Genomic DNA, 20,905 nt, shown 5'->3' with positions numbered 1-20,905 from the left:
ATGCATGTGCACCTTTTTTAAGTTCTACTCTAAAGCAATACAGGTGCCTACACAAGGTGTTGCGCTAGCTTGACTGATCTGTAGGATTTGTATAAATTTAACTGAACCAGTGAAAATATATTCTGCAAAGATGCAAGCGTGATACCGTGAAGCAGTAGATGAAGGTAACCTTAAACTGGTTATGTGCACTGTAGTAATCTCTGGGAAGCTTTCACTGAGGCTTGTTTGTGCATTAACTGGCTTCTCAAACCATTTTGTTCCCATATCCTAAGCAGCAGGTATGTTAAGTCTTGCCAGTTGTGCTTTCTCTGTTGCATGATTAATCTATTTAATCTTTTCTACTTTGTTTTGCTTCTCAGAGATGTTAATATTGCAGATTTTATCTAGGTGGTGTTCTGTGTTCAAGCATGTTAGGAATTATTTTTAATTCACTTATTAAAGGATCATGTGAACACATAGAGAAGGAACTAATCTTTTGTTCACATACAAATTACTGAGTCAATGGACAGACTGAGTGAAAAAGCAGCTTAGTGGTTAACGTTTTCTGACACATCAGTATTACAGTGAGCTTCTGCAAAGAAGTTGGGCAAACTGTATTCTCCAGGAAGTCAGAATACCCGAAAAAAAATTCAGAAGACTTTAACAGCGCTAGTCTCTAAATGGTAAACTCTAGACTTATAATTAGAATATGTATTTTATTAACTCCTATATTCAATTTTTAATTTCAAAAAATCTCCAGATTCCTTATATTGGTTTAATTGTGCACTTCCTCTGCATTTCTGCACGTTCTTTAAGCACAGGTCTCCAGCTGCTATTTAAGAATTGTATTTCCTTTCTTTCTTAGAAGGAAAAAAGCATGGCTAGTCTGGCTTGTGTCACGTAGACAGTGTAAATGACATAAATTGACTGTCTGATACTTCAGTCTCTGTGCTTATGATAGCAAGACACAGGCTGTCTGTTGATACTTCCTTTTTCCAAAGACACTATTTAATGTAACTGGATATCTTTTTGTAAGAACTAGTGGAACAATTAAAGGGATTTGTTTTCTATTAAAGCCCGTTATTTGAAGCACTGAGCATAGCTGTAAGTATTCCAGGTTACAGGATGGTTCTTACACCAGTATCCTTGCTTTCATTAGCAGAAGTTTTTGAAAAATAAATGCGTGAAGCGGATGAGGGTTGAACTCTGAGCTATAGGCACATCCAGGATACTAAGCTGGATGCTGAACCCAATTGAAATTTGGTCCAAGGTTTATCAGAGGAGCTTTGTCCTTAACTTCCAATTTAAACCCTGCCTTGCCAGGTCTCAGACTCAAATGACAATTCATGAAGTTCTACTAGGTTAACAAGCTGGTTTATGAATTTCCTTACCACATGTGGCTTTTTATTCCCCCCTGTATGAACTGCCAAAGTTCTTGCTTTGCCGTTTTTAGGACGGGGTGTTGGGATCCTAAGTGGTAGATGCTGCACTGTTGTGTTTCCTAAAAGCTGATGTGCATTGCAGCCTTCTTGGCTCTCTTTAGCCAGCTAGTCTGGACATTGGCTGCATCTTGTTCAAGATAATTTAATTAAACACTTCTGTACTAAATGCATGTTTTAGTTTTGTTGTAATCATTGCTGGAATTAAATGGAGGTACTGATTAAAGATGAGTTGATATCAATAAAGCAGTTTAATTGTGACTGAATTTTCTTGTCTTTTGATTAATATTGGGATGCTGCATGAAGCCATTTGAATAGCATGTTTTGATTATTTTTTTTCCTTAGTTTGGTATGATTATCTTAGAGTGAGGGTGTTTTAAGCTTTCCATTTTGGTCTGCTGTAGTGAGCAGGTTTTTTGTGAGGATTAATGCTTTTCAAATTCAGTATTTAATGGTAGCCTTTAATCTTAGGGCTGCTCTAACTATTAAAACATGGTAGAAATAGAATAATAGGAATGCTGCTTGGGAAGGCTCTCTTGGAGGACCTGTGTTAAGCTAAACCTGGTCCAACCTCCAGCTTGAAGCAGTAGGTAAGGTGAGGCTGACTTCATTTGCTGAATCCTGGAAGCCTCCAAGGATGGTGACTTTAGCTTCGTCAGGCAAGTTAATTCCAATTTGTGCCTCAATGTTCATTCCTAAGGTCCAGAACTAAAGCGGTTTGGGATTTAATGTTCATAATGACACTATGTATGAAAAATTTATTTCCTGTGGGAATAAAACTCACTTTAATTTTCAGTAATTTGTGCTCATAAATCACATGTGTATGAAAGTATTTGACATGTTTTTTAAATTACCCTAACTGCAGTCATCTTCCCCAAGCTGTTTGTAGTTTCAGAATATTTGTTGAGAATAGTAGTTCTAACAATGAATCAAAATGTGTAGGTAATAAACTGTAATTGCTAAAATGATTCTGGACAGCTGATAGCAAATCACAGCTGTTTAAGGAGGAGGTGATTATGTCCAGACTTTGTGAAGACATTAAAGCACCTGCCAACCTATCAAGGTACAGTGCTTCTTTATTTAATATCTGTCCTAGAACTTGAGTACTTACATGCTTGGTTTAAAACAAAACAAAAAAATAAACTATAAATTGTGATGGATTTCTTCTCAGGGAAAGATTGGAAGGAGAGAACTTGTAACCTGCTGAGTTATACTACCTGGTGTAGAAGGGTCCAGCAGCCTTTTTTCAAACAGTAAATGGGAAGGAGCTTTACGTTCTGGTGAGTCGTATTTCTGCTATCAGTTTGCTCCCGATGTCAAGAGTGCTCTCTGCCTGATTGCAGTCACGGAGAGCAAGGCTGTTCCTGTGATGAAGAGTTGTAACACAGTAGCTGTTGAAGTCTTGGTCTAGTATTCATTGAGTGATCTTCTAACTTGCTAACAACGTTCTTTGAAACAGGTTTTTATTTAGAGCAAAGTGTTTAGGATTAAATGATCTTAAAACAAAGAAAAAGTCAGCCTACATGATTTCATTATTTTTCCCAAGGTTTACTATTTCCTGGTTGTGAAAGTAGCAGCCCTCCACAGAGCCTTTGTCTGCCAGCCTCTTTGGTTGACTGCTGCTGGCACCCACATTTTGTTGTTTTTATTAGGGAGCAAAAGTGCATCCCTCAAGAACTCTTACCCAAACTCTCTGCTAGGCCAAAGTTGGGTAAGAATGCAGCTGTTTTAGATTGCTTTAGGCACTAATGGAAGCCAAAAGTATCTGACGAACTCATCAAGGATTTTCTCAGCCACAGCTGCATCTGAATGTCCTTATTTAAAAATACAGTGAGAAGCCAAATGCTTTGGTCCCAGGAAAGAATGAAGTCCACGTGGTTGTGGAAAATCTTACTGGCTGTTTATACAGTTCTAGCATTTTTCATTGCTCTAGAGCACCTATTCAAAGTTATCTTTTCAGCTGTTTAGTCTCAAAGATAACTGGAAATGTAGAATTGCTCCTCTCTACTTAGCTTCTCAAGACCCTGTTGAAGGATAAAAGCACACAAATGTAGTACATCTTCATCAGAAGTACAGTGCTGGAGTCATGTTTCGTAACTGATAAGTACTTAAAATTCATCAGGAGTTGTTTCCCTGTTTTATATATACTTCAGGTTCTTGGAGACTGGAGCTTCCTTCACGCTCTGCAGTTTGGCTGTCGTGGATTTGCTTTGGGGCCTGAATGGCTGGCCATCCTGTGCTGTACTGCACTGAGCTACTTGTGTCCCGTTGTGGAACATGTGGCGTGGGTGGCCTCACAGCTGCTTTTCAGTTCTCTGTGCTGCTGCTTCAGTGGCCCATCAAATACCATGTTGCCATATGAGCAAGTACAGGAGAGGGGCATCCCAGGGGTTTCTGCTTGCTCATCAGGGCTTGCAGGTAATTTGGGGCTGGTTTGTACTGAGCATTGCTTACTTGGACATGCAGCGTGTGGGTGGACATCTAATGATACAATGATGAGAATATCTTTTTACTGGGGAAGGAGAGATTGATCTTCCCTCATGCCTTTTCACTATTGTCTGTTGCTGACCGCAGTTTGCCTCCTTGCTGCTTTGCCCTATCAGTAATTATCAGCATCCTTAAAGACTATTAAGGGCTTCAGTTTCCAAAGCTCTTAACCTAGACATGCTTACAGGCAGAACTTGTCTATCCATAATCCACATGGACCTACCAATACCCTTTGACTTATAAAAACAGCATCATCCCAGGCTGGGCTTTGGGCTAACTTCCAAGGAATTGGTCTGAATTTTGTTGCAGAGTATCACCCTAGGCATGAAGAGTGAGGGCTGTAGCACACGGTCTGGGGTGGAAAGCTTAATGTCACCTTCTCGGTGATTCTGAGTGTGTGCAGGCTGATTGTCAGAGCCCTGCCTGTGAAATCCCAGGGCTCTCCAGCCCTACCAGTGTCACAGGATTTAAGGACATTTGGTATTTGGCTGGCTCGAGTCCTGAGCAAAAGGTCTTGCGTACATGTATAAACTCACGGAGATTGTTCTTTTGAAGGTAGAAAACACACAATGCTGTACAAATGCGAAGTTTTATTGTGATTTTGAGTGTTTCTAGAAATAAACAAAACCAAATCACTAATTTATTGTGGACATGGAAAGGAGCAGATTGTTAATGATTGGATAAAGGAACCGTACACGAAAAGCTTAAAAGCCAAATAACTGTGTATGTAAGTATGTTCAGTGAGTACAGCTGATGGCAAACGCTGGCTGTATATGACACATGCTGTACTTGGAGAATACATCTATATAAGACTGAAAAGGCACTAGAGTTTCCCAGATAAAAGACAAGTAAATTAACAATGTGAGTCCAAACATGGAGGCTGAGAGGAGTCTGTTCAGGGAGATGTGCTGGGAGAGAAACTTTGAAAATCACATGAGAAGACAGAAACCAGTGTCCTGCTGAAAGCCAGGGAATTTGAAAGTCCAGCTGCCATTTGTGTCTTCACAATCTCCCTCAATATACTAGTCAGATGCCAAATAATGTATGTACTATGGGATTAATGAGCCTACAAAGGAATGTACAGTACTGCAGCAAACTACATAGCATTAAGCTTAAGAAGCTGGACAGCTTACTGTAAAATCTGGCGCTCCTCTTTGTGGTGTGCTTAAATTGTAGAAATAAATGGTTTCTTACAATACGGAGAATCTAGATACGATCCTGTGCAAGCAGTACCCAAGAAATCTTGGAGCTGTTTGTTGGAGAAGGTGCCACTGGAATAAGGTGGCCAAACCTGGTGGCCAGCCTTTCCTCTGCTTTTGCCAGAGTGACCTTTCTACCTTCGTTTGACTGAAATGTTTATGATTTAAGAAAACAGGTATTTTTTTTTAATCTCTTGGAAAAACCTACTGGAAAATAACATGATATGAAGGAAACTTGATAAAATGAAGCGAAGGTAATATGTGTATGTGAAAAAAAGCTATGTAGAAATAAGTACTAAAACTATCTTACGGGTGGGTGTGTCTTTTAGTGATTTTTAGCTTTTGTGATTTCATTGCCTTACCTGTGGAGTGTAGGCTGTAAGTGCAAGGTGAGCGTACATAGTTATGTAGGTCAGGATTTCAGCAGTTGTAAGAAATGCTGAGTTTGTTTATGTGACATTTATTTACATGGGAAATCAAAGCAACAACCAGCAGCCTTCAAACAAGTACAATGTCTGTGTCACAAGCCTAATGGTAGAGTGGCAGATCAGTCAGGCCAGGGTGGATTTCATGTAAGGAGATTCACTTCCCTTTTGGAGACACTGCTGCTTTGGTCTGATTCTCAGACCGGTTGTGCTTGTCAAGACAACAGCATCTGCTGTGCAGGGAATAATGAATTTTGTACTTGTGTGCAAAAGCGTGCATGTGTTCAAAGTCCTGTTAATCCAAACAGTTAGCTTTGTGGATGTAGGTGTGTAACACATGGCAGCAGACCAACTAAATGTCCGTGGTTTCTGAGACACCTTTGGTGCTCCTAGTATTGTAAAGGCCCCTGACTCCATCCAACCAATTCTTGTTTTCCTGAAATATTTTATTACTTCTCCATTACAGATTTTGCCTTTTCCACACGGAACATTTATGCTGACTGGCTGCTTTGCAGAAACTGTGATGGAGGCTTGGGACTTAAGCCATTGCTGAGTGCCCCCGGCACCAGATGCGTCTTCTTGCTTCTGCCCTGGAAGGTGCTGACCCTGCTCTAAGAGCACAGCCGGCTGCAGGGTGCCAGGGGCATGACACAGTGTGAAAACCAGTCAGTGAGTTCTACCTGGGTCTGCAAGGGAGCTGTTGTCTCATGGTAGGAGCTCCTTTTTACTTCAGCCCAATTTTTTCGGCATGGTCTCTTTAGTAACTCAAAGATAAAGTCCTTACTACTGCTTTGTCAGCTGTTGAGCACCTTTCTGTTACGCTTTTACTAAAAACAGATGGACTGGGCTTTTCCTGGAAGCAAGTACAATTACTGGTGGCTTTACAGGCTGCAACAGGTTCTCAGGCTGTACAGACCAGGAATGTCCAGGCTATCTCAGAGAAAAGAGGCTTCTCCTGAAGTAGTTTAATTCTTTTCATAGACACCTGTTTGTCTTCACTGTATCATTTTGTAGAGCAATCTGTTTCCTCCTGTAGAAAACTCAAGAGCAAAACTCCCACTGACCCAAATAAGCAGGTCCAAGGAGATCTCCTGTGTTTCCCAGAGGATTTGGTTAGCACAGCAGGAAGCCTGGCTTTTGTTCATTCCTTAGTAAATGCACATTGCAAGTCAAATTTAAAAAAAAATATTTTAAAAACTCTGAAAGTATTCCTACGTGGACTTGTCAGTGCAGTACTGCTAGGGCAGCATGCGTTAAGCAGTGCAAGCAAGCTGTAGCCATCAATAATGTGTTTCCCGGTACTGGCTGTTTTCTGTTTGTGATGACCCTTTCTGACCTCATCCTGCAAACACACAAGTATTTGTGTATTCTTGTATTTATTGGTATTGTACGTGATAACTCTGCTGAGCTGAGAGGAGTATGCATGCACTCAGGTACTTAGAATTAGGGTTTCAGGGGCACAGAATGGAGGATGCACCATATATAAGCAACTGGCAATTATAGTCACTTGTTAAAACAGTTTACAGTGGCCTGCGAGGCACAAGAAGAAACATAGCACAGCTTCAAATAAGTATAAAATTTTAGACTGTATATCCTATATTTTGCTGAAATGCGAAACTTGTACAATTATTTATGCCACAGATAAATTGCATCTAATAAAAAAAAATCCTGGAAAAAGAAAGTCAATCTTCCTTCCATTAAAATAATTCTTCATTTTCTTTCTGTTAGCCTATAAGACTGTACTTTCGTTTAATGTCACGATGCTCTGTGACTACAGAAGTTACATATATTTATGAAAAAATGGACCAGTATATCAAATTAAATAGAATGTATGCACCAGGGAATATTATCCTGGAGTACTTATCAATGGCGTGAGTGTTGATGCGCATGCTGACGTATCTCTGGTTTTTCCTCCTGCCTGAGCCCCTCTCGGATCCCAGCGCCAGCTGCACCATCATTCGGTCTTGTTTGTCCCCGTTCTCAGACACGTAGTGCCCCAGTTCGCTCACATCGCCGTCGTTGTAACTGCCGTCCATCATCATGGGCCGAGGCTGGGCCAGGCTGCACGCGCAGGGAAGCTGTGGGCACAAGCAGGTGCAGGGTGGGTTTGAGTCGTGTCTGGAGATGCACAGACATCCCTTTTCCCCTTACAAAAGTAGAGGGGACAAGCCTGGGGAATTCAGGCTGCTGGGACACAGAAAGGAGAACGACAGGATGGTGCTGGGCAGTGATTTTTCCCTCTCCTTTTCATGTCTGCAAGACACAGCGTGGTCAGGGGGAGTGCAGGGCTGTCTGTGGAAAAGCTCATTTGGCTTAAGCGCTGCTATCGGGGTGTAAATAAAGGTTGAAGCTGAGAAAATCAGAGGAAAGAGCAGAGGGAAACCACAAGGAGGAATATATGGAGCTTGCCCTGTTGGGAGAGAGAAGCTTAGGCTGAAATTTTGGATGGTTATAATGTAATGTAACAAAGGCAGAAGGAGGAAATTTGGATCGTTGTGTAAGTTTAGACCGTGCCTGGAGAAAAGTGGCGTGTATCTGCTGTGTTATCCAGAACCCAGGGCAGAGTATCCATCTGGTGCTATTCACATGTTTGGATCTGCAGTATAAAAAAATGTTTAAAGGAAAAATCCTAAAATTTATCCCATTTATACAGACACTGGAGGCCTATATGTAGAGGGAGTTGGCGTCCTCGGACTCTGAAGAAAGAGCAGCGAGCTTGGGTGCGGGTTGGCTGTAGCGAATCTGTACAGCCTGGAACGCCTCACTGCTGGCAGCTTTTTGTACACAGCGCATCCTCCCCCGGCAGCTGAGGGCAGCACGCTGTAGCTGCAAACCTTTCCCAGGGGCATGAAGCTGCACTGGAGACAGAAAACCTCACCTTGTCCCGCAGTTTCCTCTCCTTCCGCTCTTGCACCGTAGTCAGGTAATTCACAGCCGCGTATTCCAGCACTGAGAGGAAGACAAACACAAAACTGACCCACAGGTAAATGTCCACTGCTTTGATATAGGAAACACGAGGCATGGAGGCGTTCACCCCAGTGATGATCGTGGACATGGTTAGCACGGTGGTGATCCCTGGGAATACACCAACAGAGAGACTGTAAGACACTTTCAAACCAGACTCTTCATCACAAATACCGCTGTCGTTGCAATTTCTTGACACCTGAATTTACCTTGCAGTATTGTTTTTCACATTTGGGCAGTGGGTTTCACTGCCTGAGGAGGAGGGTCCAGGCAGCCCTGATTTCTAACTGGGGTTTTCTTGTCTTTTCAGTGGAAACAGCTCTACTTCTGGTCTTCAGGGTGCTGATAGCCTGTTCTTGCCACACCACCAGCCTCCCACCCCGTGGGCAGGCAGCAGCACTCTGACCCTGCGCTGGCTACACCCTGTCTCCAGGCTCAGGACAGTGCCTGGAGGCGTACAAGTACACAGAGTTGGACTCAATGATCCTTATGGGTCCCTTCCAACTCAAGTTGTTCTATGACTTTATGATTCTGAGTATTTCAGTTTCTAATTCAGCCCTCCCGCAACAGGGGCACAAGTGAATCCCAGCTGCCGCTGCTGCTTCTACCACTTTCCCCAGGCCTGTGTTTTCCATCTGCTCCAGGGAAGTCCTGCTGCGGGGGAAGTCACTAGCCAGCTCTGTTGCATGGTCTGTGCTTTCCCTGGAGCCAGAGGAATGGGGCTCCATAGGGCAATGCTGCCCGGCGTTATGCCATGGGCAAGCACAACGAACGCATCAGCAGGGCAGGCGTCCATGTAGTTTGGTGTCATCCTGGCTCTGAGGGAGGCTCTCTGTGACCCTCTTGTGACAGGGGCTAATTATGTCACATTAATGATCCCTTTGAAAGTTGAGATTATGTGTATAAGCACAAAGGGCTGAATTTACAGTAGTATCTAAGTGCTAACAAGTACTGCTAAAGGCAGTCCCTACATCTTCTGAAAAGCCGTGGCCCAAACCCTTATGCTCCTTTTAGTGATGTCTCAAGGCAATGGATGTTGTTCCTAAACACAGACATGGATAACTGCCCCGTTGCCATCTCTGTTATGCCTATATGTATCCTCTCCACTGAGGAGTATGATTTTAACAATAGATGAAGTCTTCAGGTGTGTTGCCTGGAATAAGCAGAAGCAAGCTTGGGCTCGAAGGCTGCAAACCCACAAACTTTGCTAAGGCCAAAGCATCCACTTCAGAAGAAGATTTATGTCCATATCCTAGTGGTGCTCCCATGGTGACCGACATATGACTGCATCTGTCTGAAAGGTGCTGCAAAAGTGGAAGCGGAATCCCTCACACTGCACTGTAAACTCATTTAACAAGTTGAAGAGTGCGGCTCAGCTGACTCTGCTACCTCCACCCTCTCTCCTCTGGCAGAACTCGATAAACTGAAATTTTGCCAGGGCTGCTAATACTGATTTTCACCTCTCTTGCTGAAGTCGCTGAAGGATACCGACACTTGGCTTTGTGTGTGCCCCGTCTCTGTTAACAGAAATAAAAGCAGAGCAGGATGTTTGCTCTCTGATTTGCACCACATGCAGCCAGTGCTTGCGCAAGCAGGGAGGGCGATTCGCTTGTCACCACAGGGCAGATGGAGAGTTTATACCACGACCAGTCCCCTGCACGGGGGACACACCTGTGGCACAGCTGATTTCCATGCCACAAGGCAATGTGGGGGAAGCGCATGGCACGGGATTTCAGCTTGATGGTCAAGGCTGCAGTTGCAGCAATTGTCCCTTAGGTCTGCTGACTACAAGATTGTTTTTACCTAGTGGGACTCTGGCAGGAACTGCTCGGCGATCGATCCAGAAGGACACCCAGGACAACATGACCATGAGGGTGGCGGGGAAGTAGGTTTGGAGCAAGAAGAAGAAGATGTGTCGGCGTAAAGTGAAGTTTATGTAGAGGCGATTGTACCATCCTGTATGACAGAGAGAAGGAAAAAGAGAAGTCACAACAACATCAAACTACTTTCAGATAAGGCAATGTTGCATCAGGGGAATAGCACTTCATTTTCTTTTAGAAAAACACAGTTAATGACCACTGATCATTGCAATGTACAGAAAAGACTCGTTACTGAACCAGCTATCAAAGTGTCTCTCAGGACCATATCTTCCAGAGTTTATAACATAACCTGTGCACTCAGGGAATTTAATTCATGTTAAGGCTTGTGATCTTGAAGAGGGATTGTCTTTCTGACTCCATAACCATCAGGATGGAAGTCTGTGGCAGGGACAGCAGCCTCAGCATAGAAGAGATGCAGGTCTGATGGGCCACAGGGAAACCTCCCAGTGGACAATCCGCCATGGTCAAGGTCAAGGGAAACAGTTTGCACTTCTTCCCCCAGCCCGCTCTCTGACAAGCACTCCAGCACCCACCTGTGCTGCTGTAAAAGGCGAGTTTTGTGGTGGTGTGAAACTCCTGGATCAGGAACTGGGACAGCGATATCCTCTCATCTGTTTTTAGGGAATCATTCCCATTCTTCCAGTAGAGCATGAGGTCATCTTCAGTGTAGGCATCTAGGGGAGCAGAGCAAACCTCAGTGCAGTGCACCGAGCCAGTTGCTATCACACCCACAGCCCAGGGTGTGCCCACACACCTTCCAGGCTACCTGTGAGGTCCTGGCTGAAAAGGCTAAATGCCACCACCTAGCTGAGAGCCACGCCGCTGAGGGGTATGGTTGTGGCAAGGAGTGGGCTAGTTCATTGTCACAGCCCTCAGGCCTGATGCCTGGTGCACTTTGTAAACCCTTCTGTTTCTCTAATCATAATTTTGCACACACAATATGTGTGTCAGGTAACCCACCACACCAGAACTTGAAAAATTGTCCCCTGTGAACATCCTAAAATCCAAAGCAAAGGAAAGGAGATGTGAGAAAAGAGAATGCTTGGGGTAATGGGAGGAACAATCTATCAATAGTCTGAGGCATGCAGGAGGAAAAACGCTTGCCTGTGATCACACATGAACATTACAGCTCTTGGTTTTCTAATACGTACAAATACAGTAAATGTTAATCCTTTCAGATGGGTTTAGTAGCAGCTCTTCCCAGACGGGGAGAAAAAATCACACTTCAATGTACTAAAACAGAATTAAGATTATAATTTCTTACTGCAAACTTAAAAAGGAGAAGAAAGAACCTCCTAAAAAGCTAAAAGTTTAAAATGTTGCTGTACGGAATCTAGCCATTCATATGTGTGTCAGACTTTGGACAAAGGAGCTACATGTGGGTGTAAGCTGGGTTTACCTCAAATAGCTGTAAGAAACATAAGAGGAAGGTGATTAATGTCACTGTCTCATCATGGTTTCTACACCATGGATGAGCAGATGGGGCACATGAAGGGCACAGGGCTATTTATTTATGTGTTTGAGGGCACCTGGGCAAGCGGGTGCTGCTGGAGACTGCTGACCTGCAGGCAAGTGGCCTTGGTCCTCTGGGGACGGGGTGGCAGCATGACAGGCTAGCTGGCTCTCAGGGATGCTGGCCAGACAGTGCTCACAGTTGGTCTTTAAGAACACTACGTTGTTGCAAATGCCATCTAAGGCTAGTGAAAAAATACGGGCAGGGAGTTTTTCTTAATGTTGAAGCCTGCTGACTTTGGGTAGAGCTCCCATGAATGTAGCAGCAGTTCAATTATTGGCATAATTATTGATACAATTAAATACATTTTGGGTGACCATGGGGTGCAGCCCTTAGCTCCCCTATACCTCTGTTTTACTTACAGCTTTCGATCTCCAGGGAACATGTCTGTGTGTCCAGGGGAAAGCGACTAAAATCCATGTTGCACATTGCTGTTACTGTAACTCTAGGAATAATAAAAACCACTCCATTAAAAAATTGTCTTCTTATGCAACTGAAAAATAGTAAAGCTGTGAGTTTGGGTTTTTATTAAGTAACTACCTGGCCAGTAAGAGTCCACTGAAAATAAATACCTTCCATTCAGCTAAAGACATTAGCCTTTAGTTAAAAGCCATTTCATCTCAGCAAACTAGTGTTAGAAACAATGACTAGAAAGTTAGGCCATTACAAATTGCTACTAGATCACAAAAGTGCTGGAGAAGAAAATGGGAAAGGGCAGAGAGGGCACTTTTTTCTATTCGGCTACCAGCAAGTATCTCTCTGCAGAGATCTGTGCTTTCAACAATTGCCTTGTGCAGTAAAATAATTTCCATCAAAATTTTATCAAAGCTCTCGTAGTGCCATGAGGGTAATAGGTAGTTTTCTCTGCACACAGTGAATTTCCAGGTGCTCAGTGAGAACCCAGTGATGACACATGGGTACCAGCCACCAGAGTACACATGCAGCGCCTCGAGTTAGGGCTGGAGCTGGTATGCAGAGACCACTGAAATGCTCTGCCCCATCGATCAAAAGCTCTAGTCTTCCTACAGTCTGATCGTCTCATTTTTGAGAGCACAATTTATGTTTGCACTGGAAGCATCCATAGATCTTGACTCAACTGGCTTGAGCTTTAGGGAAGTAAATGAAAATAGAAATAGAAATCATAATGGGGGAAGAATTAATGAATTATAGCAAGGCTAATGGTAGGCAGACATCTGTCACATAATGATAAAAGCACAATGCAGTCCCTTATGTTAGTAGTCCTTCTGCATTTGTGCGTTCCTGCTGATGTTGCTTTCCTATCTGGATTTAATCTTGGAGTGAAAGTTCTTGGCTCAGATTTGTTGTTTAGGTGCCACTGAGGTGTACAGTCGTTTCCAAGACAAGAGAACACAAAGTCTGACAAAGAACCTTAGAAAGACAGATACCAAGATAAAATACAATTTACAGGCAAAGACATTTAGCAAAGGCGGGCAGGCAGCAACGACCCATTTGCTGTTAAGGGGAGACGGGCATTCATACTTCCCCAGCACTCCTAAAGCGCTCCAACCTGCAGCTGCCACCGAATAAAATAATGAAACTCTGTCAATTTGCTATTCAAGACATTCACCACCATTTTGTACAGGACAGTTGTCTAAGCACAAGACCGTGCATGGGAGGATCTGAGTAGTTTGATAGCCTCCTGTTCCCATCTTCTTTAGACAACTGTAAATGCTTGCAACACAGATGATTGGTGTCATGCAGCTAAATGAAAAGGTATATAGACACGCATGCTATAGGTGAACATTATGTCATTTTATTGTCCTTTCTTTATTGTACTATGGACCTGAGCAACTTTGGAAAGGCCTAAGTAACACCTGAACTTTGTCTAATATGTTGAGTGAAGAAAAGGCTTTAATAATGAGAAGGTAGACACTGTTCAGGGTGTGAATTCCCATCAACAGTAAAGATAAAAATATCAGAGAACAAGAAAATTCTTGTCAAACTGATAACCCACAGGGAATCAAGAATTTCTTTGTTTGCCTTCCTTTCATAAAATCATAAAACACCCTGGCACGCTGAGGACTTGATCTTCTCACCTCGTGGCGGGCCCATCTCTACCTGTGCCACTCCTAAGGCTGCTGTCTAACATGCCCTTAAAGACCTCCACAGGTCTTTAGCTATAGCTGCCCTAGATTTCTGTTTATTGCCAGACATTCTCCTCTTCCTCAGATCGTGCCTCGCCTCTTCAGCTGTGCCCTGCGGGGCTGGCAGCCTGCTGGTCCCCGGTGAGCTGCCCCAGGGGACTGCCACATCTGGCCACAGCTTCCCAACAGCAGGAGCAGGGCTAACCAGGCACACAAGGCGAAGGGACGCTGGTGGAACCAGCAACGCTGGCAGAGAAATTGGCTTCCTGCGCCAGGCACTTACTGAATTTGCGCAGGGGCTCAGATGCCTGTGGATGGTCAGCACGTTTCTCTTTGTTATTTTATTTTTTAGTATGCAGTCATGCCAAAACACAATGCAGGAATCAAACCGCTTTCCCTCTCACTGCACTAATAGCTCACGCTGACTGAATGCAGCTTTACCTGAGGCTATAAAGGACCTTCCCGTCTGGCTGGACCCGCAGCATGACATTGTCTGTCGTGGTGTCATGGATGAAGGAGCGCTTGGAGTGGACGAAGAACATATCAGGGACCCAGATCTTCTTCACCAGCCTGCCGTCAAATGTCATGCTTTGGTTGTTGGTGCTGGGGAAGGACAGCCTCTCGTCTTTCCAGTAGTGCCTCAGATAAAGTGTCATGGTGAAGTCCTGCAACGAACACACTTGTGTCACCACTTACCCCTTATCGGCATAGCAGTGATTTCTCCTCTCTGGGACAAACCGCGAGCTGTGAAGCACCATTCTGAAGGCACAGCCGCTCCCTGAGCTGCAGGGGGAACGACTGGCTGCAGCTTGTTTATTCCTCAGAGCAGACCCACTTACTGGGTTCAGAAATCAGAGGCCATCCAGGGGGCGAATCCATCTCTGGAATGCAAATGTTGCATTGTGCTGTCTTCGGGCCATTCCAGTGACCAAAAGGCAGACATGCCGAGGCAGCGGCAGGCACAGGGTGCTGCTGACCACTTAACCCGCCATGTGTTTCTGGATGCTGCCCATCAGGAACCATCCATGAAGAAACACTTGCTGTCTGCGCTGCCCTCCACGCTGCTCCGGCAGCTGCCTTCCCCCAAGCAGCTGGAAGAGCATGCTGCAGAGGAACCTTTTGCTCCAGCACGGCCACTGAAATCTTTTTGATTTGATATTTGACCAAAATGGGGGGCTTTGTACTCTTTCTCACCACAATCCTACTCTTAGATCCAAGCCATGCTCCTTCCCTTTGAGCTGTGTTGTATTTGGAGTCAGACCCCAGAGGTCCGTACATTCGGGTTTGCCTTTGCCTTGATTTCCAAAGAAGCCCTCACACATATGAAGATAAGCTCACGCACAAATGTTTATAAGCATGGCATCTTTGAGTGCAGCATAATATATCGCTCATGAACTGAGGGACATCTCTAAGACTGACCAGCTGCCGTGGTATCTGGGGCAGTGGAACTCAGATGGGTTTGGGGTGGTTTCTTTTGAAATTATTCTACCCTTGAATTTTTTTTCCACAACACTTTCCCAGCATTTTGAAATATGGGGGCTTCTGCATTCTTTTTTCAGAAGTGATTTGTTAGTTGCAGCCCATGCTATTATTACACTAGAGGCCAATATAATCCTTGGAAATGCTTTCTATTGCATCCAACTGAAGCTCCCAAAGCCACTGACCATGTATGTAATTTGTTCTTTTCCATTTGATCTGTTCTATAGTGTTCTTTAACATCTTTTCTCTGTATTCAAATTTAGAGAAGATTGTTCTGGGAAACCTTTTACATTGACTCCTGTGTGTTAATGTGTCCTTTAAACAGTAATAAACTCACAGATGTTTGCTCTTCAGTGAGAAGTCAATGCCTCACTTTTTTGCATAAAGTTATATTTATGGTTGCTGTGGAAAAATAAAATATTGTTAGCTTTCATTAGGAAATATCTATTAATACTGCTTTTAGACTATTAAACCGGGAGGCACAATATTTTACAATGCATCATCTAAAAATTCATCAAGCAACAACTATATAATATCTCCCTCTTCTTTTGGTCCATTTCTCAGAGACACTATTAGCTCTCCCATTGTGCCTGCAAATGAATTTCCAATCCTGGGTAACAATCTGGTTTTTTCCTTCTTCCCATCTTTCCTCCAGGTAAAACAGCTGTCCCACACATCCTGCAAAAGCTCTGTTAATTTCAGGGTCATTGGCCCATAATAGGTATTTATAAAAATTTTAACTAATTAGACAACAAGATTCTGATTTGTGACATCCTAAATTTATAATGGCCTCTATTATTTTACCACTTTCTTGCAAATAGAAAGTAGGAGAAAAGAGGAAAAGTTTGATATATCTAACCCCTCAAGCTTAAATTTATTAGACAGTGAATATCTCTGTCACTGATCTCTCTTCATTTAAAAAGCAAGCAACAATCTTGCAAAGCGCCATGGCTGTTTTTCTATAACCCTGCAAGAATTAAAAATAATTAATTCCAACAATACAAAGTCGTCTCCATCAGTATTTTGCAAACAGGCAAAAATTGACCCTGAATGCTTTTTTAACCCAAGGCAACACAATGCTTTTCCCATGAAACTGGGTGTTGCAGCACCGTGTTAAATGAGGAGCAGGGGCAGTATTCAAAACCCAGGGGAAGTCATTCAAAATCATAATGCTTGCTTAAAAAATGAGTGGAATGGTTGTATTTTAATGCCAAAATCCTCAATGTTGAGTTCTTTCCCTTTGTTTTCAAGTTCCAAAGTTTTTCAGGGGCTTTCCAGCCACCTTCACAAGCTTTCTCATCAGCGAGAATGGCTGGGGCCATCCCAGGAGAAGCGAAAGCTTGGAGTTCCCATGGCTGGTGGTCAGGGTGCCAAGAGCACCAGGGACAGGGTGACAACTGGAGGGCTCCCCGGGGCTGGGGAGAATGTGCCCTCTGATGTACCTCAGCATTGCGACCCTGCTGTACCCTGCGAGCGGTCGGTTGGCTGCATCACCTGCTCAAAAGCTGAAATAGCTGCAGTGAGAAGAGCCCGGGCTGGCACAGCCGTGTTCCTGACTTAGACATAGGAGGAGGCTGGGCACAGACTCTTTAACCCTATGGCTGTTAATTAGGATCACCGAGAAGTTGGGGCTTTCTGTGAAAGCTTCCGAGATGTTTGATACTTTTGTTGAACGAGCAAAACATTTTGAAAAGTATTTTGTATTGGGGTATGATTCTTTTTTTCTCTTCCAAAGCAAAAGCTGAGCTGCTCAAAGAGCCTGGGGATGCTCCAACAAGGTGGGTCTGACAAGCTCTGGATTTTGAAAGGGTGGATAAAATTGGTGTATATCTTGCAACGTACATTCAGGGCCATCTCTCGTTTCCCTTCTGTGCTCCTGCTCACCTACACAGGCTGTTGTTTACGTATCATCTATGCATGTATAATCTTCCCATGGAAAATCTCCTGCAGAAATCATCACACCTTACTTTCAGCAGTGTTTTGTGATGAAAAAAAGCCCCTATAGCAAAAATCAAGATAAAAACCTACACCACTTTGAGAGCATTTGAAAACTGACCATTTTCTCATTACCAATTATATGGTAGGAAAAGAGGGACAGAGACTCACTCATGAATTTAGCCTGTGCAGAGAACCAGCATTAGTCCTGCGTGCCTCTGAAATCCTCCTTCAGCATCACTGCGAGGTCACAGGAAGAACCAACAGAGCCTTATGCTGGTCCTCAGCACACAGCAGGGGTGGTACAACTGCTAATGCAGCAAAGGCAAGTTCTGGAGGAACTTCTCCCCTCCAAGTTCATTCTGGCTGTCCTGTCAAGAGCAGTAGTTCCCAGTCTGAATCAGTGTTGCTCTCAGGATGGCTACATAGCTTCTGGTTGGGAGCTAGCTGGCCCCTGACCACCTCAGAACATGGCCAAAGAGACTCTGTCGTCGAAGTGCCTTAAAACTAACACATCAGCTGGTCTCCTCAGAGCTTTTAAATGCGTTATCACTTCTTTAGAAAATGTAAAAACCCAAATCCTTTGGGACAGTCTTGGCAGTGTTGTAGCATTTTGCCCTAGAGAAAAGAAAATATCAGATTTCTTCCTTCTGCTTCAAGGGAAGACAGTAGCATGAGGTCAGTAGAAGAAATTGTTGGCAGATTCAGATCAAATCCGAATCTACCTCCTTGGCTGTGGGGTGTCTGTTCCTGGAGGTATTCAAACCCTACGGACACAAACCCAGGCAGCCTGCTCCAGCCAGCCCTGCTTTCCGCAGGGGTTTGGGCTAGATGGTCTCCAGAGGTGCCACCTAACTTTAGCCCTTCTGTGACTCTTACCATGTCCACCTCAGAAATGCTGTCCAAACTTTCAACTTGGACATCCACCCCGACAGGAATTGCAGGGCCTGGGGGGAAAAAATTAAAAGTTGACAAAGTATGAACTTGGTGAGACAAAGCAATCCTCTGGCTTTTGTATCTTAGAGATAAAAACAGATGCTCAGTCTGAAACAGAAACAACAGTAAACAGAAAGTAGAAATTATTGGAATTAATAACAAACCCCTCCTAATAGTGAACAAAATCAGCAATGAGACTGACCTATTAGTGATCTTCTCTTTTTATTATGTCACCCTACATGGATCCCTCCAAAATTTAAAAGCAATTTAAATTGCTTTTAGCTCTAGCGCTCGGGTCCAGGGCTAGTGAGACGGATGCCCAGCAGAGCATCCATTCACATGGAGAGCAGAGGCAGCTCAGCTATGGGAATGTGGGAGAGTTACTCCAAATTTTTCCCTCACTTCTGCACCTCTCTCAGGCTAATAACGTCCCTAAGAGCTACTCCGTGTATTTGACTTTCACATGGCTCAGTGCTCGGCTGTGGAAAAGGCAGGGTGATGGGAAGGGATGTGTTGCAGGACACAGACATGTGCCACTGAGCCTGCGGCTCCTGAGAGAAGGGTCCGACTGTGACCCCACATAATAAGGATTTTGATCTTTTTTCCCTCCTCCAGGATCTGACTAGCCCCTCTTATACCTCTGGCAATTACAGCACAGAAGATCCGTCAAGATAAATGATGCTCACATTAGCAGACTGCTATGAAACTGAAACCTTTTTAAATTAATTGAACATGCTGGTATTTGGTATATTGAGCATTTAGCAATAAAATCTTCTTTCATCAGAGTATATAATGGTATCCTGGATTTGAATGACCATCTGTCAGCCACAAAGGGTAGATAAATTACAACATTCTCTAATCCGATGGGCTGAAAGAAAATGTGTTCTCCTTCATCCATTTCCCTGAAAGCTTAAGTTGCTCTAGCACACAGCCACAAAACTGTGAGCAAGCATTAGCACGCAACAGTCAAAATATTTTGTGTTATACATTAAATGGCCAGGTCAGTAAGTGTGTTACATGATGTGATTACGCACGCACATCACCATAGTAAGATGAAATCTTAGAATTTCCCCATCATCCGAGAATAAACATAAGGTGTATTTGCAGATTTTTATTAGAAGTGTTGCTGAATACCAGGAATATTCCATTGCCAGTATTCTCATTTCCATGCCTTTGACTACACTATTCACTCATCAGAGGAAGGCTATTTCACTGCACCCTTAACCCCCCAAGCATGTAATGAATTCACAACACAAAATGACAAAAATTAGAGACAGAAAAGGCTCTGCTTGTCAGTGTTCACAATGCCTGTTCACCTGAGTACGTTACAGTATAAAGGAGTGACAGTATATAACAGGAGCAGTGACAACTGGGCACATTTCATACCTCCAAAACCTGGTCTCATGCTGAAGTCATGGTCATCTATTCGCAGCAGCTGCTCTGACTTCGTCAGGGGAGATTTGGTGATGTCAGGGCTTCGTTTTAGGATTGGGCTACCAGGAGGAGAGAAGCACAGCTATGAGCCCTGAGCAGTGCCGGTGACAAGTACGCGCCCGCTTCGCTCCATTACCCCTTAGACCATTTGCCCCTTAGACCGTAACGATGTGACTGCCTGCAGTGGTTGGCAGCATGTCATTAAACAATGATTCCTGCACTCAACATACAGCTTAGGCACCTGTGATAGTTCTGGCACTGAGAAAACACTTCTTTGGCGACTTTTCATCCCTGTAAAATTACCTCTGTTTATAGCAGTTTGGAGATAATAATTCAAAAGTGTGAGCTGGAGGAATTGTGTGTGTGGGTACGTGGAGAAATGGAAACAGGGGGAGGCATTTCTGACATTGAGTTACCATGGGGCATGAGGCCACGAATTAGGGAAACAATATATCAAATAAGCCACTGGCTGTCGCCCAGGAACAAAATGGAGACAGGCTGGGAACCAGGCCAGGAGGCAGGCCGTCTCCTAACTTGGGATAAAATGATTAGCTTCTGCCCCAGATTTCTAACAAGGATGAAAAGGAGCGTTAAAGACCTGGGAGGTCTCTGAGCATTAAAGAGCCTGGAAAGGTCATTTCAGAAGCCGTTGGAGTTGCACCAAATCCTGGGCAGAGGATGCTTTGCTCCCTCTCCACATCCAAGGTGCCAAATGCTGCTCAGCACCCCAGTGCTTTGACAGCGATGGTGGTGACAGCAGCTCCTTGGTTGCTCCTTTGTGTAAGTGAAGCCTTGCCACCCTCAGAGCCAGCTGCATGCCAGCCGCTCGGGCGGCAGAAAGGCTCAAAAACAGGAGGAAAGGTTTTGCTGGTTCTTAGTTTGAGAAAAGATGGCATGCTCGGAGAGGCACTTGTTCCGAATATCCAAAGCACAAGACAGAAACAGATTAAAGGCAAACAGGACAACAAAGAAACTTGGTGGGAAATATATTCCTGAGATATAGCTCATCGTAAATACGACTGCTTAGCCGTGCTGTACTTCTCACAGACTGGTGGGCAGTTGTAGCAACAGAAGCCAATACAACAATCTTAAGAGGCCAGCAGTGCTGTCAGTGACTCCTCTCTCAAATG

At 44.0% G+C, this 20,905-nt stretch overlaps 1 protein-coding gene across 7 annotated transcripts in view; it reads right to left on the bottom strand.

The window, feature by feature from the left end:
• Positions 1-4,475: 4,475 nt before the first annotated feature.
• Positions 4,476-20,905, bottom strand: part of GABRR1 (gamma-aminobutyric acid type A receptor subunit rho1) — a 36,273-nt gene continuing 19,843 nt past the window's right edge. For 6 of the 7 annotated variants that reach the window (XM_056343609.1, XM_056343608.1, XM_056343610.1 and 3 more), the window contains 8 exons: positions 19,728-19,834; positions 18,285-18,352; positions 14,433-14,656; positions 12,249-12,331; positions 10,907-11,047; positions 10,297-10,449; positions 8,408-8,604; positions 4,476-7,607 (listed from right to left, as the gene is read on the bottom strand). In XM_056343609.1, coding sequence (XP_056199584.1) covers positions 7,320-7,607; positions 8,408-8,604; positions 10,297-10,449; positions 10,907-11,047; positions 12,249-12,331; positions 14,433-14,656; positions 18,285-18,352; positions 19,728-19,834 — 1,261 coding nt within the window. In that variant the 3' untranslated portion in view covers positions 4,476-7,319. The remainder of the gene's footprint in view (positions 7,608-8,407; positions 8,605-10,296; positions 10,450-10,906; positions 11,048-12,248; positions 12,332-14,432; positions 14,657-18,284; positions 18,353-19,727; positions 19,835-20,905) is intronic. The other variant, XM_056343611.1, reaches the window with a different exon arrangement.

The sequence above is a fragment of the Falco biarmicus genome, chromosome 6, assembly GCF_023638135.1.
Source record: "Falco biarmicus isolate bFalBia1 chromosome 6, bFalBia1.pri, whole genome shotgun sequence".
NCBI lineage: Eukaryota > Metazoa > Chordata > Aves > Falconiformes > Falconidae > Falco > Falco biarmicus.
The sequence above is the reverse complement of the archived record's forward strand: the minus strand, read 5'-3'. Positions and strand labels throughout refer to the sequence as shown.